The 17,799-nt window shown below is 40.0% G+C and overlaps 1 protein-coding gene across 2 annotated transcripts in view; it reads left to right on the forward strand.

Moving 5' to 3' along the window:
• Window positions 1-339: 339 nt before the first annotated feature.
• The window catches only part of AASS (aminoadipate-semialdehyde synthase), a 67,327-nt gene continuing 49,867 nt past the window's right edge, over window positions 340-17,799 (forward strand). Inside the window, exons 1-4 of one of the 2 annotated variants that reach the window (XM_007471297.1) lie at window positions 340-402; window positions 9,252-9,473; window positions 12,203-12,379; window positions 15,120-15,204. In XM_007471297.1, the coding sequence (XP_007471359.1) occupies window positions 9,267-9,473; window positions 12,203-12,379; window positions 15,120-15,204 (469 nt within the window). In that variant the 5' untranslated portion in view covers window positions 340-402; window positions 9,252-9,266. Of the gene's footprint in view, window positions 403-6,990; window positions 7,213-9,251; window positions 9,474-12,202; window positions 12,380-15,119; window positions 15,205-17,799 lie in introns of those variants that run through there. The other variant, XM_007471296.1, reaches the window with a different exon arrangement.

The following is a 17,799-nucleotide window of genomic DNA, read 5'->3' on the forward strand; positions in this document are numbered from 1 at the left end:
CAGGAGATACACGCATCTGTTGAGCATGTAATGTCCGGACTATTTTCGTTCTTCGTCTCCGCCTGTCTCCTGCTATGGACAGTTACAAACTTGGTCAATAACAGTCCTGGAAGGACGTGACGCCCCCAGCTAAGGACGTAGGTCAGAGATCTAAAAGGCAGGAGGATTTTCGGGGAGGAGCAGGGGCAGGGCATGACCTAGCACCTGGCAGCGCCGCCGATTGGTGGAGGAGAAGGTTGTTCCCTCAGGGCGGGCGCTGATTGGCTGCGGAGGAAGAGGCATGACTTCCGAAGAAGTTGAGCAAACACCTCCTCCTCAAGGCCCCCATCCCAATTTCTGCTGGGAATTCGGATCCTACTCTGCCTGGACCCGGGAGCGCAGAGGCGGCGGGGACCGGACGAGGTGAGCGGGGGGAGGGTTCCCGGAGTGGGCTGAGCAGATGGGCGGTGGGCTCAGCCTGGGAGAAGGATTTGGAGATCGCCGGCGGGGCTCTGCCAGTCCGCCGGGCGGTGCGGGCGAGCTCTGCCTCTTCCTCCCCGCGCCGCTGGGGACCCGGGAGCTCTGCGGACTCCGGCCTTTGCCGGGACGAGCGTACGGAAGAGGGTGGCGAGCGTTTGGGCCTCCTCGCCAGGCCTCCCCGCCTAGCGTTTCTCTGCACGCGAGGGCTGGGAGGTGGGGCGCAGGGGGCGCGGCTCCAGAGTTTCTGTATAGGAAGGAGAAGGCAGGGGATGGCAATTCGGATTTCTTTCTTGGCGAGGGCTGAGGTGGGGAGCGGTTGCTGGGGAGTAAAGCATTGGTATTGAAGCAGTAGAGCAAACCCTCTGTTAATTCTTGGACTGTGTGTTTATTTAGATAGGCAGCTGTGGGAGGTGGTTGACGGAGAGGGGGGCCTCCCCGCGCCCCCCGGTCCCCCCCACCCCGATTTCTTTCGACGCATCTGAACTGCGGAGACCCCGCAGGGGCTGTGCGGGCCAATGTGAGCGTTTGCGCGGGGAGGGGGCGCGGTTAGAAGCAGTTATCTACCCTGTTTAATTCAGTGGGGCTAAATGGCCCGTCTATTTCTGGAAGAAATACGCTTTTTAGGCACTGATTTTAGGAGAGCGGGAGTGGGTGTGGTGAGAGGGAGAGAGTGTGTTTAGTAACTCTAACAAAGATGAACATTTTTTGATATTGTGGGTCGTCAGCTATCAGAATGTGGAAAAGGCGTAGCTGTTATTACGCCGACCTAAGCTATGCACAGGACCGAACCATCACTGACTTTGACACGTGGGTTTCATATACTTTATATTGGAAGAAAAAAAAAACCAAGAAACCCATGGCACTTGGTGTGGACGCTTCTGTGTGTGTGTGTTTTGTAACTTGAACTCCCCCCCCCTTTTTTTTAAAAATAAATTTATTTATTTATTTATTTATTTTTGGCTGTGTTGGGTCTTCGTTTCTGTGCGAGGGCTTTCTCTAGTTGCGGCGAGCGGGGGCCACTCTTCATCGCGGTGCGCGGGCCTCTCACTGCCTCGGCCTCTCTTGTTGCAGAACACAGGCTCCAGACGTGCAGGCTCAGTAGTTGTGGCTCACGGGCCCAGTTGCTCCGCGGCATGTGGGATCTTCCCAGACCAGGGCTCGAACCCGTGTCCCTTGCATTGGAAGGCAGACTCTCAACCACTGCGTCACCAGGGAAGCCCCCCCGCCTTTTTTTTGCTATAAAGTTGAGTGAACCTAGGGCCAGACTACCTTCTAGCCATGTAACCTGGTGGCCGTTCTGCAAAATGAGCTAGGATGACAAAGGTTAAGCCAATGTCCCCAAGTGACTTTCCCACTCTCCAGAAAATCATATTTGTTATCAGTCTCATTTGTTACTGGTGACAGCGTCATCAGAATTTTGCTTTATTTGTAATTGAAAATTTTCCCCCTTTACTAACTAATCTTCTATTTAATCATTAGCAGATTTTGGTTCAGGACTTTGGAAGTGATCTTTGGTATGTAACCAACGCCAATTTAACAAAAAAGTTTTCATTTTTCCAAATATTCTTTTTCTAATTTTCTCATAGAGATAACATTACAAACAGTGGCAAGTTTCTTTGATGAGGCCACAAAAAAATTCTATGGAATTCATGGAATCACAGAAATGCTGTACATTTGGAATGGGAAATAACCAACAACATTATTACCGTGTTCAGAGAATTAAGGTGCAACCAATTATAAGATGCGTCCCCATTTTGGGGATGCTAAAATGTGAAAAAACATGTTTTAAATTTGGTGAAATACAGTATTAAAATGATAACTTATTTTTCTTGAACACTCATGCCTAAAGGGTGAAGGTAAAGAGAAGGCTTACTGGGCTTCTAAAAAAATAAGAAGGGGGAGGGATTAATATGGAGCCATTGTGAAGGCCTTCCCAGGGTGTGACCCAGAGTATGGGAAAGTGGTTGGTGTCTTCTGTCAGTGGTGATGGTTGTGCTCACCTTTTTTTAAAATAAATTTATTTATTAGTTTATTTTTGGCTGCATTGGGTCTTCGTTGCTGCACACGGGCTTTCTCTAGTTGCGGCGAGCAGGGGCTCCTCTTTGTTGTGATGTACAGGCTTCTCATTGTGGTGGCTTCTCTTGTTGCAGAGCATGGGCTCTAGGGCACTTGGGCTTCAGTAGTTGTGGCACGCAGGCTCAGTAGTTGTGGTGCATGAGCTTAGTTGCTCCGCGGCATGTGGGATCTTCCCGGACCAGGGCTTGAGCCCGTGTCTCCTGCACTGGCAGGAGGATTCTCAACCACTGCACCACTAGGGAAGCCCCTGTGCTCACCTTTGAGGAGTGGGCAGGCTTGCAGCCTTTTCCTTAACATTTACTGAGTATTTTTGGCATGCAAGGCAGTGCTCAGCACTTTATGCCTACTAGCGCAAATAAACTTCACAATAGCTCTAAAAGGTAGATAGTATGATTCCCATTTTGCCGATGAGGCACAGACAGGTTAAGTTACTCACCGAGGTCATAGAGTAAGTGGGAAGCTGAGGAACCCAGGCCATTTGTGGAAGAGAGGAGTCAGAATTCCTTTGAGGTACCCCCTCCTGTTTTAACCTCTGGGCTCCTGGTCACTGCAGTTAATCCAGGTAATTCAAGTGAATATCCTGTCTTCCTCCGTAGTGTTTTTGGTATTTTTGTCTCCCTGTTTACTGTACCTCACCTGGATCTTCATGAGTCAGAGTGCCTAATTATGTTCTAAAATTCTAACGCTTTTGTAATCCACAGTGCCTAGTCACTACTGTCCTTAATAGAATCAGTGTATCAGAGCCAAAAAGGACTTTAGTATTGTATTCCAGTCTGGATTAGGAAACTGAAGTCAGGTAAGGAGCCCCATATCTAGTTAAGTGTCTCAGCAACCAGGTCTGGATTTTGCTACCATTTTTATTTGCATTTCAAAATATTCATTGGTCTATGAGATTTCAGCAAGAGATTAGATCTTTTGTGGGGCATTGTTGGAGGGATGGGAGATATGAATTCCTGTTCTTATTCATTAGTCTATTTTGTTTTCTCTGCTACATTGGTCTTTATGACATTCATTGAAATTTGCTCGTTTATTTCTTCATTCTTTTGCAAAATATTTGAGTTCTCCTATGGGGCAGTCACTGGGAATACAGAGATGAGGAAAACACAATTCATTTCTTCAAAGAATTTAGAGTTTAACAAAGAGACAGACAAATATGCAGATAAACATTTTGGATCAGACTCCAATTCAGAACTAACTTTGCACTCCATCTCAGTGAAGCTACATTTGTGGGCTAGAGACCAGGAGACTCATAGGTCTTATATCTTTGGATGACTCTGAGTAGCTTATAGGCTTGAGAACATATGAATATTCTTAGACCAGATTACTTAGCACTAATAAACACTCCCCAAGTCTACTCGTTTTTACTTCTAGCTAACTATTTTGTAAGGAGTTTAATATTAAAAGAATATAGCTATGCAACAGGAATAAAAGTATGGAGGACAGTGTTGCTGCATACCCAAGCCTAGTTCTAGGAAGCCTTGGGGTTGGGAGGTATTTGGATTAGTTCTAGACCATCACTGGGTGTTCTATTAATTTGGAACTCTTTTGGACCTCTACAGGATTATTATGGTCTGGATGCCAAATATGTTGTGTAGGCCAAGACTCATGGCCATGCAGCTGCCTACCCTTATTCACAGTACCAGGGCTTCCTGGGAAACCATGGCTTTTTAAATACACTTGCACTTTTTGAATAAACTGGAAGTGTGGATATAAATCATTTGTATTTCTCACTCATTATTTATTTTAGTCAGCTCAAGGCTACTCCATCTTTAGTGTCTCAATATTTAACCAAGATGTATGCCTGATCATTTGCAAATAACTTGGCATTGAGAAATCTCCCCATGTAATTGAATGGTTTTATTGTGAGTCACTGAATTATGTTCTAGTGGAATTATTTCAAAGATCTAAAATATAAGGAGAAAGAGCACATCTCTGACTTTGGGTGCTAAAGATAGATGATTTGGCCTTAAAATTTCTTTAATACTGAATTCATAATCCTTTTGACATGTCTCAGTGGAAGCAACAGAAATTAGAAGGGGCCAAGCCTAACTCTTTTTTGTACTTAAGCTCTTGTATTTGTTTGCACATTGTTCTGGCTTTGGTAGGTGGCTGTAGGTTTAAAAAGTTTTCTGTTTAGGTTGATAGTATGGAAAGGATTGAAGAGACTTAAAAGATTTTTGAACATTCGATGGAAGGATAAAAAGCTCTCTGTAGATCTCAGCTTTCTTCATCCACCTACCACTCTAACCCGTGAAAACCAGCACAAATCAAGTACTCTGTTTTCTGGCATAAGTACTACCTGAACAATAAGAGATAAATGTAACCTAATCCAGTTACATTTAAAAGTTATACCAACCAAAGAGCAGACTGTTTTATTATGATTCACCCATAGATGCTTGGAAAATGCTGTTTATGAAACATGGGAAATCCCATATTTATATGAGGCACGCTACCTTCATTTGTATTATCTGGTTTTATTTATTTATATATATATATTTATTTATTTATTTATTTTTGCGGTACGTGGGCCTCTCACTGTTGTGGCCTCTCCCATTGCGGAGCACAGGCTCCGGATGCCCAGGCCCAGTGGCCACGGCTCACGGGCCCAGCCGCTCTGTGGCATGTGGGATCTTCCTGGACCGGGGCACGAACCCGCGTCCCCTGCACCAGCAGGCGGACTCTCAACCACTGCACCACCAGGGAAGCCCCTATTATCTGGTTTTAGATGATCTTTTCTCCCATCCATTCTGACTCTAATATTCAGCTATAATTAGTGATTGATAAGTCACCAGTAGATACTGCTTGAGGTCATTTAACTAGATAAAATTGTTTCATGCTACTCCTGTTGGATCTCATGAAAATGAGCAGGGGACTGGATTGCTGTTGCTTTACAAGAAACTAACATCACACTATGCATACCTTAAGTAACCCCAAATTTATTTATTTATTTATTTATTTTTAATTAAAGAAAGAAAATCAAAACACTTCTCCCATAATCAGTGGGCAAATTATAGCTCATCAAGAAAATGTCTGGCTTTTATTTATTTATTTATTTTTTTGCGGTACGCGGGCCTCTCGCTGTTGTGGCCTCTCCCGTTGCGGAGCACAGGCTCCGGACGCGCAGGCTCAGCGGCCATGGCTCACGGGCCCAGCCAGCGGCATGTGGGATCTTCCCGGACCGGGGCACAAACCTGTGTCCCCTGCATCGGCAGGCGGACCCCCAACCACTGCGCCACCAGGGAAGCCCCGTAGTGCTACTCTTGTTTTACAAAAACATAGAGAAGAATCTTCTTAAATTTTATTTTCATGCCATTTGAAACATTGGCCCTTCATGTATTGAAGGGAAGACTGTTTAGAAATTGTCAGGGAAAGGGTCTTGTTCTCTAACCCTGACTGTGTGACACTTCTCGTTCTCCCCTTATGTCTAACCTCTTCTTCCTCCTCCTTATTTTTCCTCTTTCCTTTCCTTCTCTTGCTTTTCCACATTCTCCTTGCTCATGCCAGAGGCTGTTATCAGCACGCAGCTCTGCAAGTAACCTCACTTGAGCCAGTGAATAAGTCCGGAGTCCTACTGCCTTGCTTCCACTTGAAGGCATTGCCAGAAATATACATGACATTTACTTTGCGATATTCTTGGAAAAGCCCATAAAATACAAGACAGGGAAGTCCAGAATAACCCACCTGGGCATTTCCATGAAATGTCAGACACCTGCAGTGCCATTACCTCAGAGTAATTCAGAAATTCTCACTGTTACATATTTCTTGATGACCTGAGAATGAAATGAATGGCGGTCCCAGAAAGTTCTATGCTGAGACCAAGTTTCAAGGTTCAAGCAATTACTAACATAATCAGACCTGCTATAGTCATCTTTTTTCTAAGCATCCAGAAACTTAGAATATACCTTGGCAGGGACTCAGGACGGATTTTTGGTGACACATAGAAAGGGGTTGATGGAGGCACCCCATGCTGTGGGAGAACTAATAATATGCCATATGGATCTGATTTATTTCTGAATTGAGCTGGCAGGAGTAACATGTGTCAGATGTACGAGGTGTGGATCTGCAGGCTTTGGCAAAGAAGAGAAAATCCTGAGTGTTGAATATTAACCTAGGGATTCTGCTTCTGCTTAAAAGCAACAGCTCTAGTTGGATTTCACTTCAGTTTCTTCATCTGTAAAATGGGGCTAATAATAGTATCTACTAAATAAGATTTTCGCAAGGAGGAAATGAAATAATGTCTGTAAAGTGCTCAGCATAGTGCTTGCCATATAATGTTAAATTAGTGGTGACTATTGTTCTATTTCTTTTAAAACAAAGGGTCAGGAATTGTGATTCAAGAATTCCCTACAGAAAGTGAAAGTAGCTTCCCAAATAAAACACAGAAGGCCAGCCTCTAATACTTTCCTTTCCTATGTCCTGAGGAAGGTCTGCCTCTGCAAATGTGTATGTGTGTATTACATGAGTGTATGTGGTTATGTCTCTCCTCCCACGCTGTAGCCCCGACTCCAGGCAAAGGAGGTGTGGAAGAGGAGGGAGTGTTGCTGAGAAAGGGGAAGCTGTGGTTATAAAGCAAGCTTGGGCTGAGGAAAGAGACTGAATTATCTGGACATGTTTCCTAATCTTTGTGCCAAGAACTGCTACTAAGTATAGAGGATTAGGGTCACTTGATCAACTATGGTATGTGAGATGCAGCCCCTGCTGAGAAGATGGGACTGCTTCTGGGCTTCTCAGTGTGTTTAGAAGACTCATTTGTCTTTGGAATTGATTTCATTTACAAACATAGGGATTCAAGTTCTATGGGACGTGGCAGATTTTCCTTTGGCTTGGGGGAGAATAAATGTTACGGGCTTGGGCTTGGATTTGGGCTTAGCATAGTCTCTTTAAAAAACGAAACTATATAAGTAAACCAAAAAGTTAGATAAAGTATATAACAGACTTTTACTGAAATGTCGGTCATCCGTATTTTGGCCTGAGTAAAAGTTAGCCTGAACTCCTCATGACCAGCGAGTTCATTTGCTGTGTGCAGTGTTTTCTCTCCCTGTCCCTTTTCTTCCTAAAGGCTTCTTAGCCGGACTCTTTGCTGTTTGCTTTATTCTTTTAGTCTGTGTTGTGAGTTATCCTACAAGTTTTCTATCTAGGGTGATAAGTAGTTTGCCCCCAGGAAATAGTACTTGTACATTCCATTGTTGGACAAAACTTCCCTGTCTATAAGGTGGGTCTGATTTAGAGATTGTAGTCTGATGTAACAGAAATGTGTTCCATAAGAATTGTGCTATACGCTAGGGAATTTCTAGAAGATGTAAGATCATGTAGTCTCTATATTTTCATGCCAACCTTAAACATAGAAAACTAAGGTTCAGCATCCAAATGACCAGCAAATTATTGTCTGAAATGACTTCTGACTACTAAATTTATGTAACCATTTGAAGAGGCACAGAATACTGTTTGATACTTATGCTTTAAAATTTTCTGTAAAATTTATTCTGTGCTGACACATAGTAAGCCTCTTGTAAATATTTCTTAATTGAATTAATGAATAGAGTTACAGAATCTGGAATAGCAGTTAGAAAACCGAGACAGGTCTGGGTTTAATATAATAGCAGGGGGAGGTGGTCTGGTAGAGGAAACTCTGGAAAGGGGAAGAGCATGGTTTTTTTTTGTTTTTTTTGGTTTTTTGGCTGCATTGGGTCTTCGTTGCAGCGCGCGAGCTTTCTCTAGTTGCCGTGAGCGTGGGCTACTCTTCGTTGCGGTGCGCAGGCTTCTCATTGCAGTGGTTTCTCTTGTTGCAGAGCATGGGCTCTAGAGTGCAGGCTCAGTGGTTGTGGCGCATGGGCTTAGTTGCTCCGCGACATGTGGGATCTTCCCGAACCAGGGCTCGAACCCGTGTGCCCTGCATTGGGAGGCGGATTCTTAACCACTGTGCCACCAGAGAAGCCCGGGAAGAGAATGTTTAGAGCAACAACAGGGTCAGAGAAGTGAGGCTGGGGGTGTCAGGTGCTTCTTCAGCTTCTAACACCTGTGGTGACAAATTGTTTGTTTTGTTTTCTTAAATTTCCAATCTTCCAGGGCCAATGCTTTTATAAAATTCAATACCAAAGAATTACTAGAAAAATGATCCTGTCATATAAAGGTTTCTAAGTGCTTACTTTCTATTTCTGTACATATCTCATTGTGGACCAGTACAAAACAGTTCACTGACTGACAACAGGCTATAAAACACACTGAATAGAACTAGTTTAGGAAATGGTCAGAGATGAAACTCGAAAGAGGTTGGAGCTAGATTGTCAAGGATCTTGTACATTATGAAAGGATTCTAAACTTTATGTCATCAAAATTGGCATAAATTATCTTCCTGTATTTGCATTGTAGATTAACTTGCTTAAAACTTTTGTGCTGAATGTGTGTTTGATAAAACATACATTAAAAAAATGAGTTCAACTTAGCAGATATTGATTAGTGTCCCATAAGTTGCTTGGGACATTTTATTGTTGTTTTTTTTTGGAAGTAACTTCGTTTGTGGAAGTTTGGGTAAAGGAACAGCATCCCAATGACCAGCAAATTATCATCATATCATGCAGGTTTTCACTCTCCCTTCTTCATCTTGAATCTGTTACCACCTGAGTTGGTTGGATTTTACAGCAGATTTCTCAGGAGACCAGAACTGACCTGTGAGTCTTCTTGCCTTTTGTTGTCCTGCTCTTACAATTTCTTTACAGTCACCAGGTTTCAAGATGCTGCGAGTACCTAGGACCAAACTGGGCAGGCTGGGCCTCAGCCTCTCCAGGCTTCACTATAAGGCGGTGATGGCATTGAGGCGGGAGGATGTGAACGCCTGGGAGAGGCGGGCTCCCCTGGCTCCCCGGCACATCAAAGGGATCACCAATCTGGGGTACAAGGTCTTAATACAGCCTTCCAATCGGCGGGCCATTCACGATAAGGTAAATATTTCCAATTTTTAAAAATAGGTGGGACTGAAATGACCCTGTGTATGAAAAATAGGGAGCATCTGAGTGAAAGTAAAGTGTTTGCTAGTGTCACTTAAAGACCACATGACAATATTTCTTTACTTCAGTTATAATGAGATTATATAGTTATGAGATTTCTAGTTAGAATCCTTTCTTGAGCCCGTAAGTTAGCCAGTAAGGATTATTTTCGCCCCATTCCATGCTTTCTTCCAGCTGAGTGATAAAATGATTGCTTTTAGGAGATGACATCCTTCAGTCATTCTCTCCTTCATGTGTGACCCTGGTTCTAGGACTGGAAAGACAAATGTCTGCAGGAAATGCTTCACTGAGTAGAGTTTGTTCATGAGTGTTTACCTTGCCAGCAACCAGGTGAAGCCCCTCATATTCATCATTCTGTTTATTCTTCACAATAATCTTATGACACAGGTTTGACTTTTATTTTTATTTTAGATACATGCACGTGTTTTTCCTTTCCTGAGCGGTTTGAAAATATGCTGCAGACAATGCCACTTTATTTCTAAATGCTTCAGTATACATTTCCTAGGAATAAATCATCTTCCTACGTAAACATTGTATCTTTTTCACACCTAAGAAATGAATAATTCCACAACATCATCTCACATCTCACATTTCAAATTCCCCATTGTCTCAAATGTCTTTTATGGTTTTTATTTTAATCAAGGCTTAATTAAGGTTCATTGTATTCATTATTATGTATCTTTAGTTCTTTTAATCTAGAACAGTACTGGGCTTATTGTTAACTAGGCTTATTGTCGTGATCATTTTGCAATATATACAAGTGTCGAATGATTTAGGTGTATACCTGAAACTAATATAATGTTAATTATACCTCAATAAGAGAATATTGAATGGAATTTAATATTTCTTAGAAGAATTTTTTTTTGGGGCCTTTAGAATACATCCCACAAAGAATATTCAGAGTGCTGTGTTCCGATGATATCTGAATGAGTTTTTCTCTGTGGTTACATGTCAATGTGATATCCAGTTGGATTTATTTTTGTTTCTATTACATTTTAATATTTGCTTTAAATCCTTTTTGATTTAATTTCATTTTTCAAATAAGTTAAACATTTACAAGCTTCAAAGATTAAAACTGTATAAAAAGATGCGACACAGAGAAGTCTTGCTCTCATCTTAATCCCTTACATCCCATTCCCACCCACCCTATAGGTTACTATTTTCATTAGTTTCTGATCTATCATTCCTATGTTTCTTCTTGTGTGTGTATGTATGTGTTTTCTTATTTTCCCTTCAGTCTTATACAGAACATTTTATACTGTATATACTCTTTTGCACCTTGCTTTGTTCTACAGCGTATCCTGGAAATCACTTCATGTCAGTTCATAGAGATCAGCTTCATTCTATTTAATGGCTGCTATAATTACTCCATTATTTATCATGATTTATTTAACCAGTCTACTATAAATGGGCAAATAGATTGTTTTCAGAGAAACCAGATATGAACCATATGTTCATTCTTTTACTTTCTTTACTATTCATTTGTACTTTCCTTTGAAGTAGATTCCTAACTAGATTTATCTTCATTTTATTCAACTGCCATCTAAGATGCTTTAAAAATTCTGCCTGGATCATGCTACCCCTTTATTTAAAAATCTGAAATGATTGTCTGTTGCCTCCGTGTACTAGCTATGAAATCTCAGTTTAATGTGTAAGACTCAGGTTTCCCATTGATAAAATGGGGATAATAATAGTACCTACCTCATGGGAGTTTTGAGAATTAAATGAGATAGCTCACCCAAAGAGCTTAGCAAAGCACATAGTAATTTATTAATAAATATCAATGATTATTTTTATTTTTATCCAATAAAGCTCATATTCACCATAATAATATTCAGTCTATTTTTCTAAATTGATTCACTTATTATGCCCTAAACATCTCCTTACTTTCCCATCTCCATATTTGTATGTATTCCTTCAATATCTCTTACTGCTATTACCACCTTATATTTCCCATCTCCATCCCTTCAAATCCTACCCAGCCTTTTAGATTAATTTAAATTTCCACATTTCCTTGATCATCTCACCTGGGAGTTATCGCAATATCCATTAAAGTAATATATCACTTAGATTATGCTATTCATAATGTTCTTTTGAATTCAGCCTCATGCACTGTGCCTCTGACTTCTTTTTACAATATTTTGTGAGCTCCTTTACAGGAGAGATCTTGTCTCTGTTTCTTTGTGTCCTATCTCATCTCTAGTACAGTCCTTGGAACAGGGTAGGGCAGTAATAAATACTAAATGAACAACCAAAAAACAAAAGAAAAGAAAATATTGCAGATATGTCTTTCCTTTAAGAATATAGCTGATTAATAAATTACTATTTAGCATTTAATGTTTCAGGGCATTGTTGGCACAAAATATACATTTTACACGTATATTTAAATCACATGTGCTAGCGATTATGGTCAAACTATTAACTGTTCTTAGATTAAAGTATGTGCTGAATTTTCTAATATTTTGTTTCTGGTACAAAAGTCAAACATGCTAGATTGATCTTTAGCCATCAAGTAAGAATATTAGAAGTAGTTTTTCTATGATTTGTTCCTTATATTTTTTTCCTTCAAAAGGTTGTGACTTTAACTGCTACATTTATTTATTAAAGAAAATATGAATACAACAAATCAGGAGAATAACTTGTAATCAAAATTACATTCCCAGGAATATGTCAAAGCTGGTGGCATTCTTCAGGAGGATATTTCTGAAGCTTGTTTAATTTTGGGAGTTAAAAGACCCCCAGAGGAAAAATTAATGCCTAAGAAGACCTATGCATTCTTTTCCCACACCATAAAGGCTCAGGAGGCCAATATGGGTTTGTTGGATGAGATCCTAAAACAGGTAATTAGTGGCCAATATTCATAAATGTTAACATAGAAACATATTTTTTTAACTTTTAACTGTCAAGTGGAGTTTTAGTTTTCTTTCAGCATCTAGAAAATACATCACGTATTCACCTCAGTAGGAGAGGTGATCTGCAGTTAGTGCTTGTATAGTTCTGCTGCTCTTCGGGCTGCTCTGCTGGGCAAGTTTGGAGTTTGTGATAAGAGGAACCAAACACATTTCATTCCTTTGTATTCTGAAATGGGAAGAATGAGAGAAGCATTTGCTTCAAATGATTGTTAACTTATAAGGTTAATAGTTCAAATATTAGCAAGTAGAATTTTAGAGCTAAAAGGAACCTCAGGGATCATATAACTTACCAACCTAATTTTTCAAATGGAGCCCAGAGAGGTGAAGTGATTTGACTGAGGCTGCACAGCTCTGTAGTACCAGAACTGTACTGGAAACTATTTTTATATTTATTAACATTCATAAGGAAAAGAAACATTTTTTGAGATATAAATACTGTGGAAAAACTATCATCTATTTAAAATACATCTATTTAAAATACTCAACAAATATTTAGCGAGTGCCTACAATGTGTCTGACACTGATCATTGCAATGAACATAGCTTATATTCTAGTACGAGGAAACACTAGAATAAATAAACAACACCTCATATGTCGCTTGGTGATATGTGTAATGGAGATAAATATAATACAGAAGAAAAAAAGGAGTGCTGGGCACTAGGGGAGGTGATAACGCTACTTGAAATAGGATGATCAGGGAGTGCCTCATTGCAATATTGGCATTGAGCAAAAATTTGTAAGAGGCAAAGGATCAAGCCATATCCATCTGGGAAAAGCCTTCCAACCTGAGAGAATAGAAGTGCAAAAGCCCGACAGACAGGCTTTTTGAATGGAGGATTAGAGTTAATCATATTCTAAAATGCTTATTCTGCCTGCTCTGTGAATACAAGTTGGAGACGCGAGAAGGAAAGCAAAACTGATAAGAAGATTGTTAGTCTAGACTAGTCCAGATGCTAGGCTACAAATGATGTTGAGGGCGGCGGGAGTGGAGGTCGTGACACATGGACAAATCTTGGATGTATTTTAGAGGTCTAATCCTACAGGATTCATGGATGAGATGAATGTGGACTATGAGAGAAAGAGAGGAGTCAGAGGCGACCCCAAGATTTTGGTTTGAGTAACTTAAAGGAGTTGCCTTAGATCGACATGATGCTACTGCACGAGGAGCAGGCTTGGATGGGAGGATGAAGATTAGAGCTTAGGGCCTGTCGAGTTTAATTTGCCCATTAGACATGTAAGGGGAGATGCTGAGTGGGCCATTGGATGTGAGTCTGTAGCTCAGGAGGGCAGCTTCTCCAGATACACATTTTTCAGTTGTAAGAGACTAGATGGTATCTAAAGCCATGAGACTGGGTGAGGGTAAGGAGTGACTGTAGATGGAGAAGTCCAAGGTCTAAGTCCTGGGGTAAGGATGTTAGAGCCTTAGAAACTAGACTTGAATCTGACAATAGGTAGAGGACAGGAGAGTTTCACAAACAGTAAAAGTAATGGAGGAAAATGTATTTTACATAAACGTGTAGAATACATTCTTACTAATTTCAGATTCACTAAACAGACACTGTAGTTAATTTACAGTATTTCATAAGAACCAATTCAAAAAGTAATTAAAGGAAATAGTATTATTGAAGAATGTTTCACTTTAAGCAGATAAAACTCCTCAAAAAGTACTTTAGAAACATTTTTCTTTCTGGTTATATGAAGTTTCGTTCATTTCAAGAAAATTAATGAAAACAGACCCAGCAGGGCTGCTTTTGGGCAACATTTTGTAACAAATTACTTGGAGTTGGATTAATATTAAATATTCTTAAATCCAAGCACATGGCAAACATTATATCATCTTTGAGGAAATAGACTATTTAAAACATTCTGTAATTCCAATGTGTCAGCAGTTTTTAAGCATGAGTTAATAGGACATTTCCAAGAGAGAGGGAAGATTCCCAAGGAAAGAGGAAGGGCAAGATTTTAGTGAAGGTGGAGAAGTGAAGAGCAGGCAGCTTGTGCTACTTTTAAAATAAAGTTCGCTTGTGAAATGCTGGAGAGAGAAAAAAAAGAGAGAGACAGAGAAACAGAGAGATACTAAGAGAGACAGAAGGAGAGAGAGAGAGAGAATGAGATAGATTTGTGTGTATGGACTTGAGAGGGTGTATAGTTGTTATTTTTAAAGTAGAAGAGAGACCTGGGTGTATTTAGAATGGCTGAGGGAAAGGAACAGTGTAAAGAAGGAAGAAAGAAAAGAAAGAAAAAGTTTGGGAGGTCTTGGAGGACATAGAATAAAGCTGGCATCTAGCTCACAGGGATTAGTCTCAGGCAAGACTTGTTTTTTTTGAGACTAGAGGGAAGGATGTGAAGATGAGTGGGGGCAGTATGTGGATATGTTTGTCAGTGGTGCTGGGCTAAAAGTTAAAAGAAATCATGCCTTTGTTATTTTATTGCCTACCATCAAGAGGTGTTAGCACCCTGCTAGGACCATTCTTTCATCTCTCATCACAAACCTATCATTGGTTTGTGACCCAGCATTTTCTAAATATTTCATGGTGCACCTGGCAAGTCAAGATATATTTTATGAGGGAGTACTGTGAAATAAGCACTTGCTCATATATGTTTTGTACTCACTCATTCAAATTAAGCTGGATGGGTCTGGTTGAGAAATTTTTTATTGTTTCTTCAGGAAATCCGACTTATTGATTATGAGAAAATGGTGGATCATAGAGGAGTACGGGTAGTGGCGTTTGGACAGTGGGCAGGTGTGGCAGGTAGGTATGCCAGGGCTGTTAGTTACATCACCCATTTTCTAAATTTGCCTGGGGAGTAACTGTGTTTTCTCTTTTCTGTGGCAAGGGGATGGGAGTGTTCATTTCCACCAATAAAAATAAACATGGGGGTGTGACTAAGGGTGATGAATATCAGAGGAATAAAATAAAATCATTAAACTATATTTATTACAAAAATTAAGAAAAATAGAGCAGGGAAAAGGACAACAACTATGCTTAGGCTCTGAATGTTTACTGTTTGGAAGACTGGAAAGAGAGGTCAGTTTGGTGATGAGAAACTGAAGAATGGAAGAAAGGGTAAAAGAGGGAGAAAAGGTACGAGCACAGGAGCCAACAGAGGAGCAGTCTAGCAAGGATTCAAGCTGGAGTTTGGGGAAAAACAGCACTTGATTTTTGTCCCAGTTAGTACTTTGAACCATCTTTCGTTGAGAAACACCACATGTTATAACTCTATATCAGATTAGACTACTTGAAGGTGTATAATTGTCAGAATAAGTAGATAGAAAATTTGTAGGGATAGAGGACACAAAACACTATCAACCGCCCTGACATCAGTGAAAGTTCTTGAGCACCCAGCACTCCACCCAGCAACTTGCAGAACAGAACACATTCCTTTCCTGTGGAACATTCATCCAGATGGTCCATATGCTAGGTCACAAAACAATTTTTAATAAATTTAAAAGGTCTGAAATCATAGAGTATGTGCTCTGACTATAAAAAAACTGATTTTGGAATTATAATACAAAGATATATAGGAAATTTCCAAATATTTGGAAGATAAACAATGTATTTTTGAGTCCAGAAGACATCAAAGGAGAAATTAGAAAATATTTTGAATTGAATGAAAATTTAAAACACAGCACACCAAAATCTGTGGAATGCAGGTAAAGTGGTGCTTAGAAGGAAATTTATAGCATTTAATGCTTTTATTAGAAAAGAAAAAAGTTCTTAAATTAGTAATCTAAACTTCCATCAGAAGAAACTAGAAAATGAAGACTAAATTAACCCAAAGCAAATAGAAGGAAGGAAATAATGTTGATAAGAGGGAACATCAATTAAATTAAAACAGGAAAATAATAGAGAAAATCAAAAGCCAGTTCTTTTTTAAAAAAAATAATCAATAAAATGGATAAACCTCCAGTTAGATTGATTTTTAAAAAAAGAGAGAGAGGCCACTTTTTACCAATATTAGGAATACAAGAGGAATCGTCACTATATATGTCACAGATATTAAAAATGATAAGGGAGTATTATGAATAAGCCAATAAGTTTGACAACGTTAACAAAATAGGCAAATCCTTGAAAGACACATCTCAAGAATAAATAAAACACTTGCGTATCAATGTACAAACTAAATTCCACTCATAGGCATTTATCAAGAGAAACAAATTATTTTTTGTAAAGAATTATTTATAGTAGCTTCATTCATAATAGCCCAGACAATCAGCAGAGGAATGGATAAATAAACTGTGGTACATCCATAGAATGGAACACTCCTCAGCAATAAAAAGAAGCAAACTACTTATACACACAAAGATGCATGAATCTCAAAAACATTTTCCTGAGTAAAAGCAGACACACAAAGAAGAGTAAATACTTAAAATTTCATTTGTATGCAACTGTAGAAGAAACGAATCTATAGAGACAAATAAAATCAGTAGTTGTTTGGGGCCAAAGTTTGGGGAGGATTGACTGGAGTGATGGGAATATTCTGCATTTTGATTATGTTGGTGGTAATATGGGTGTGTGCATTTGTTAACAGATGTCAAACTATAGACTTTAAATTGGTGTGATTTGTTGTATGTAAATTATTCCTTTAAAAGTTGACATCAGAAAAAAGGTCAAAGAAAATTTGTCAGGGATATGGAGAGGGAAAGTTCCCTTCTGGAAAAGAAGGGGAGGATGGATGCTGAGGTCTTCGTTACAGGCATGCTAAGTTTCTGCTACGTGAAGGACATCCAGATTGAGAAATCCATAAGGTGGTTGGTTGGGTCTTGAAATAAAATATCTGCGTTAGAGACACAGACTTGGAGTCATCATCATACAGAGAGTACTTGAAATTTAGGAATGGATGAGATTAGCTAAGGGAAAAATGTAGAGATTGAAGAGAATAGTACCTGGGACAGAATCCTGAGGGTGACCAATACTAAGCAAAGGGCAAGGCACTAACATAAAAGGAATGGGCATGGGAAGTGGAGCCTGCAGAACTGTAGGGTGAAAATGTTCAAGCCAGGCAAGCTGAGGGAAGAGAGTCCCAACAAAGAGGGGCTGTACATTGCCAGATACCTCTGACAAGTAAGTCAAGATCTGAAAAGTGTCCGCGAGTTTAGCTGTGTAGGTCACTGAAATGATGGGGGGAGGGGTCATAGGGTCAATGGTGACTTCTTTTTTGCTTATTCATTTGTTTTTGGTATGAGAGAAATGGAGGCGTGTTTAAATGTTGATAAGAATGAACCAATAGAAAGGGATAGAGAGAGGACATAATTCAAGAGTAAATTCCTGAGAGAGACAGGAAGGGATGGGATCTGGAGCAAAGGTGGAGATATTAACCTTAGAGAAAAAGAGGGGCACTCTTTC

This window comes from Lipotes vexillifer, unplaced genomic scaffold (genome assembly GCF_000442215.2).
Source record: "Lipotes vexillifer unplaced genomic scaffold, Lipotes_vexillifer_v1.1 scaffold618, whole genome shotgun sequence".
Taxonomy (NCBI): Eukaryota; Metazoa; Chordata; class Mammalia; order Artiodactyla; family Lipotidae; genus Lipotes; species Lipotes vexillifer.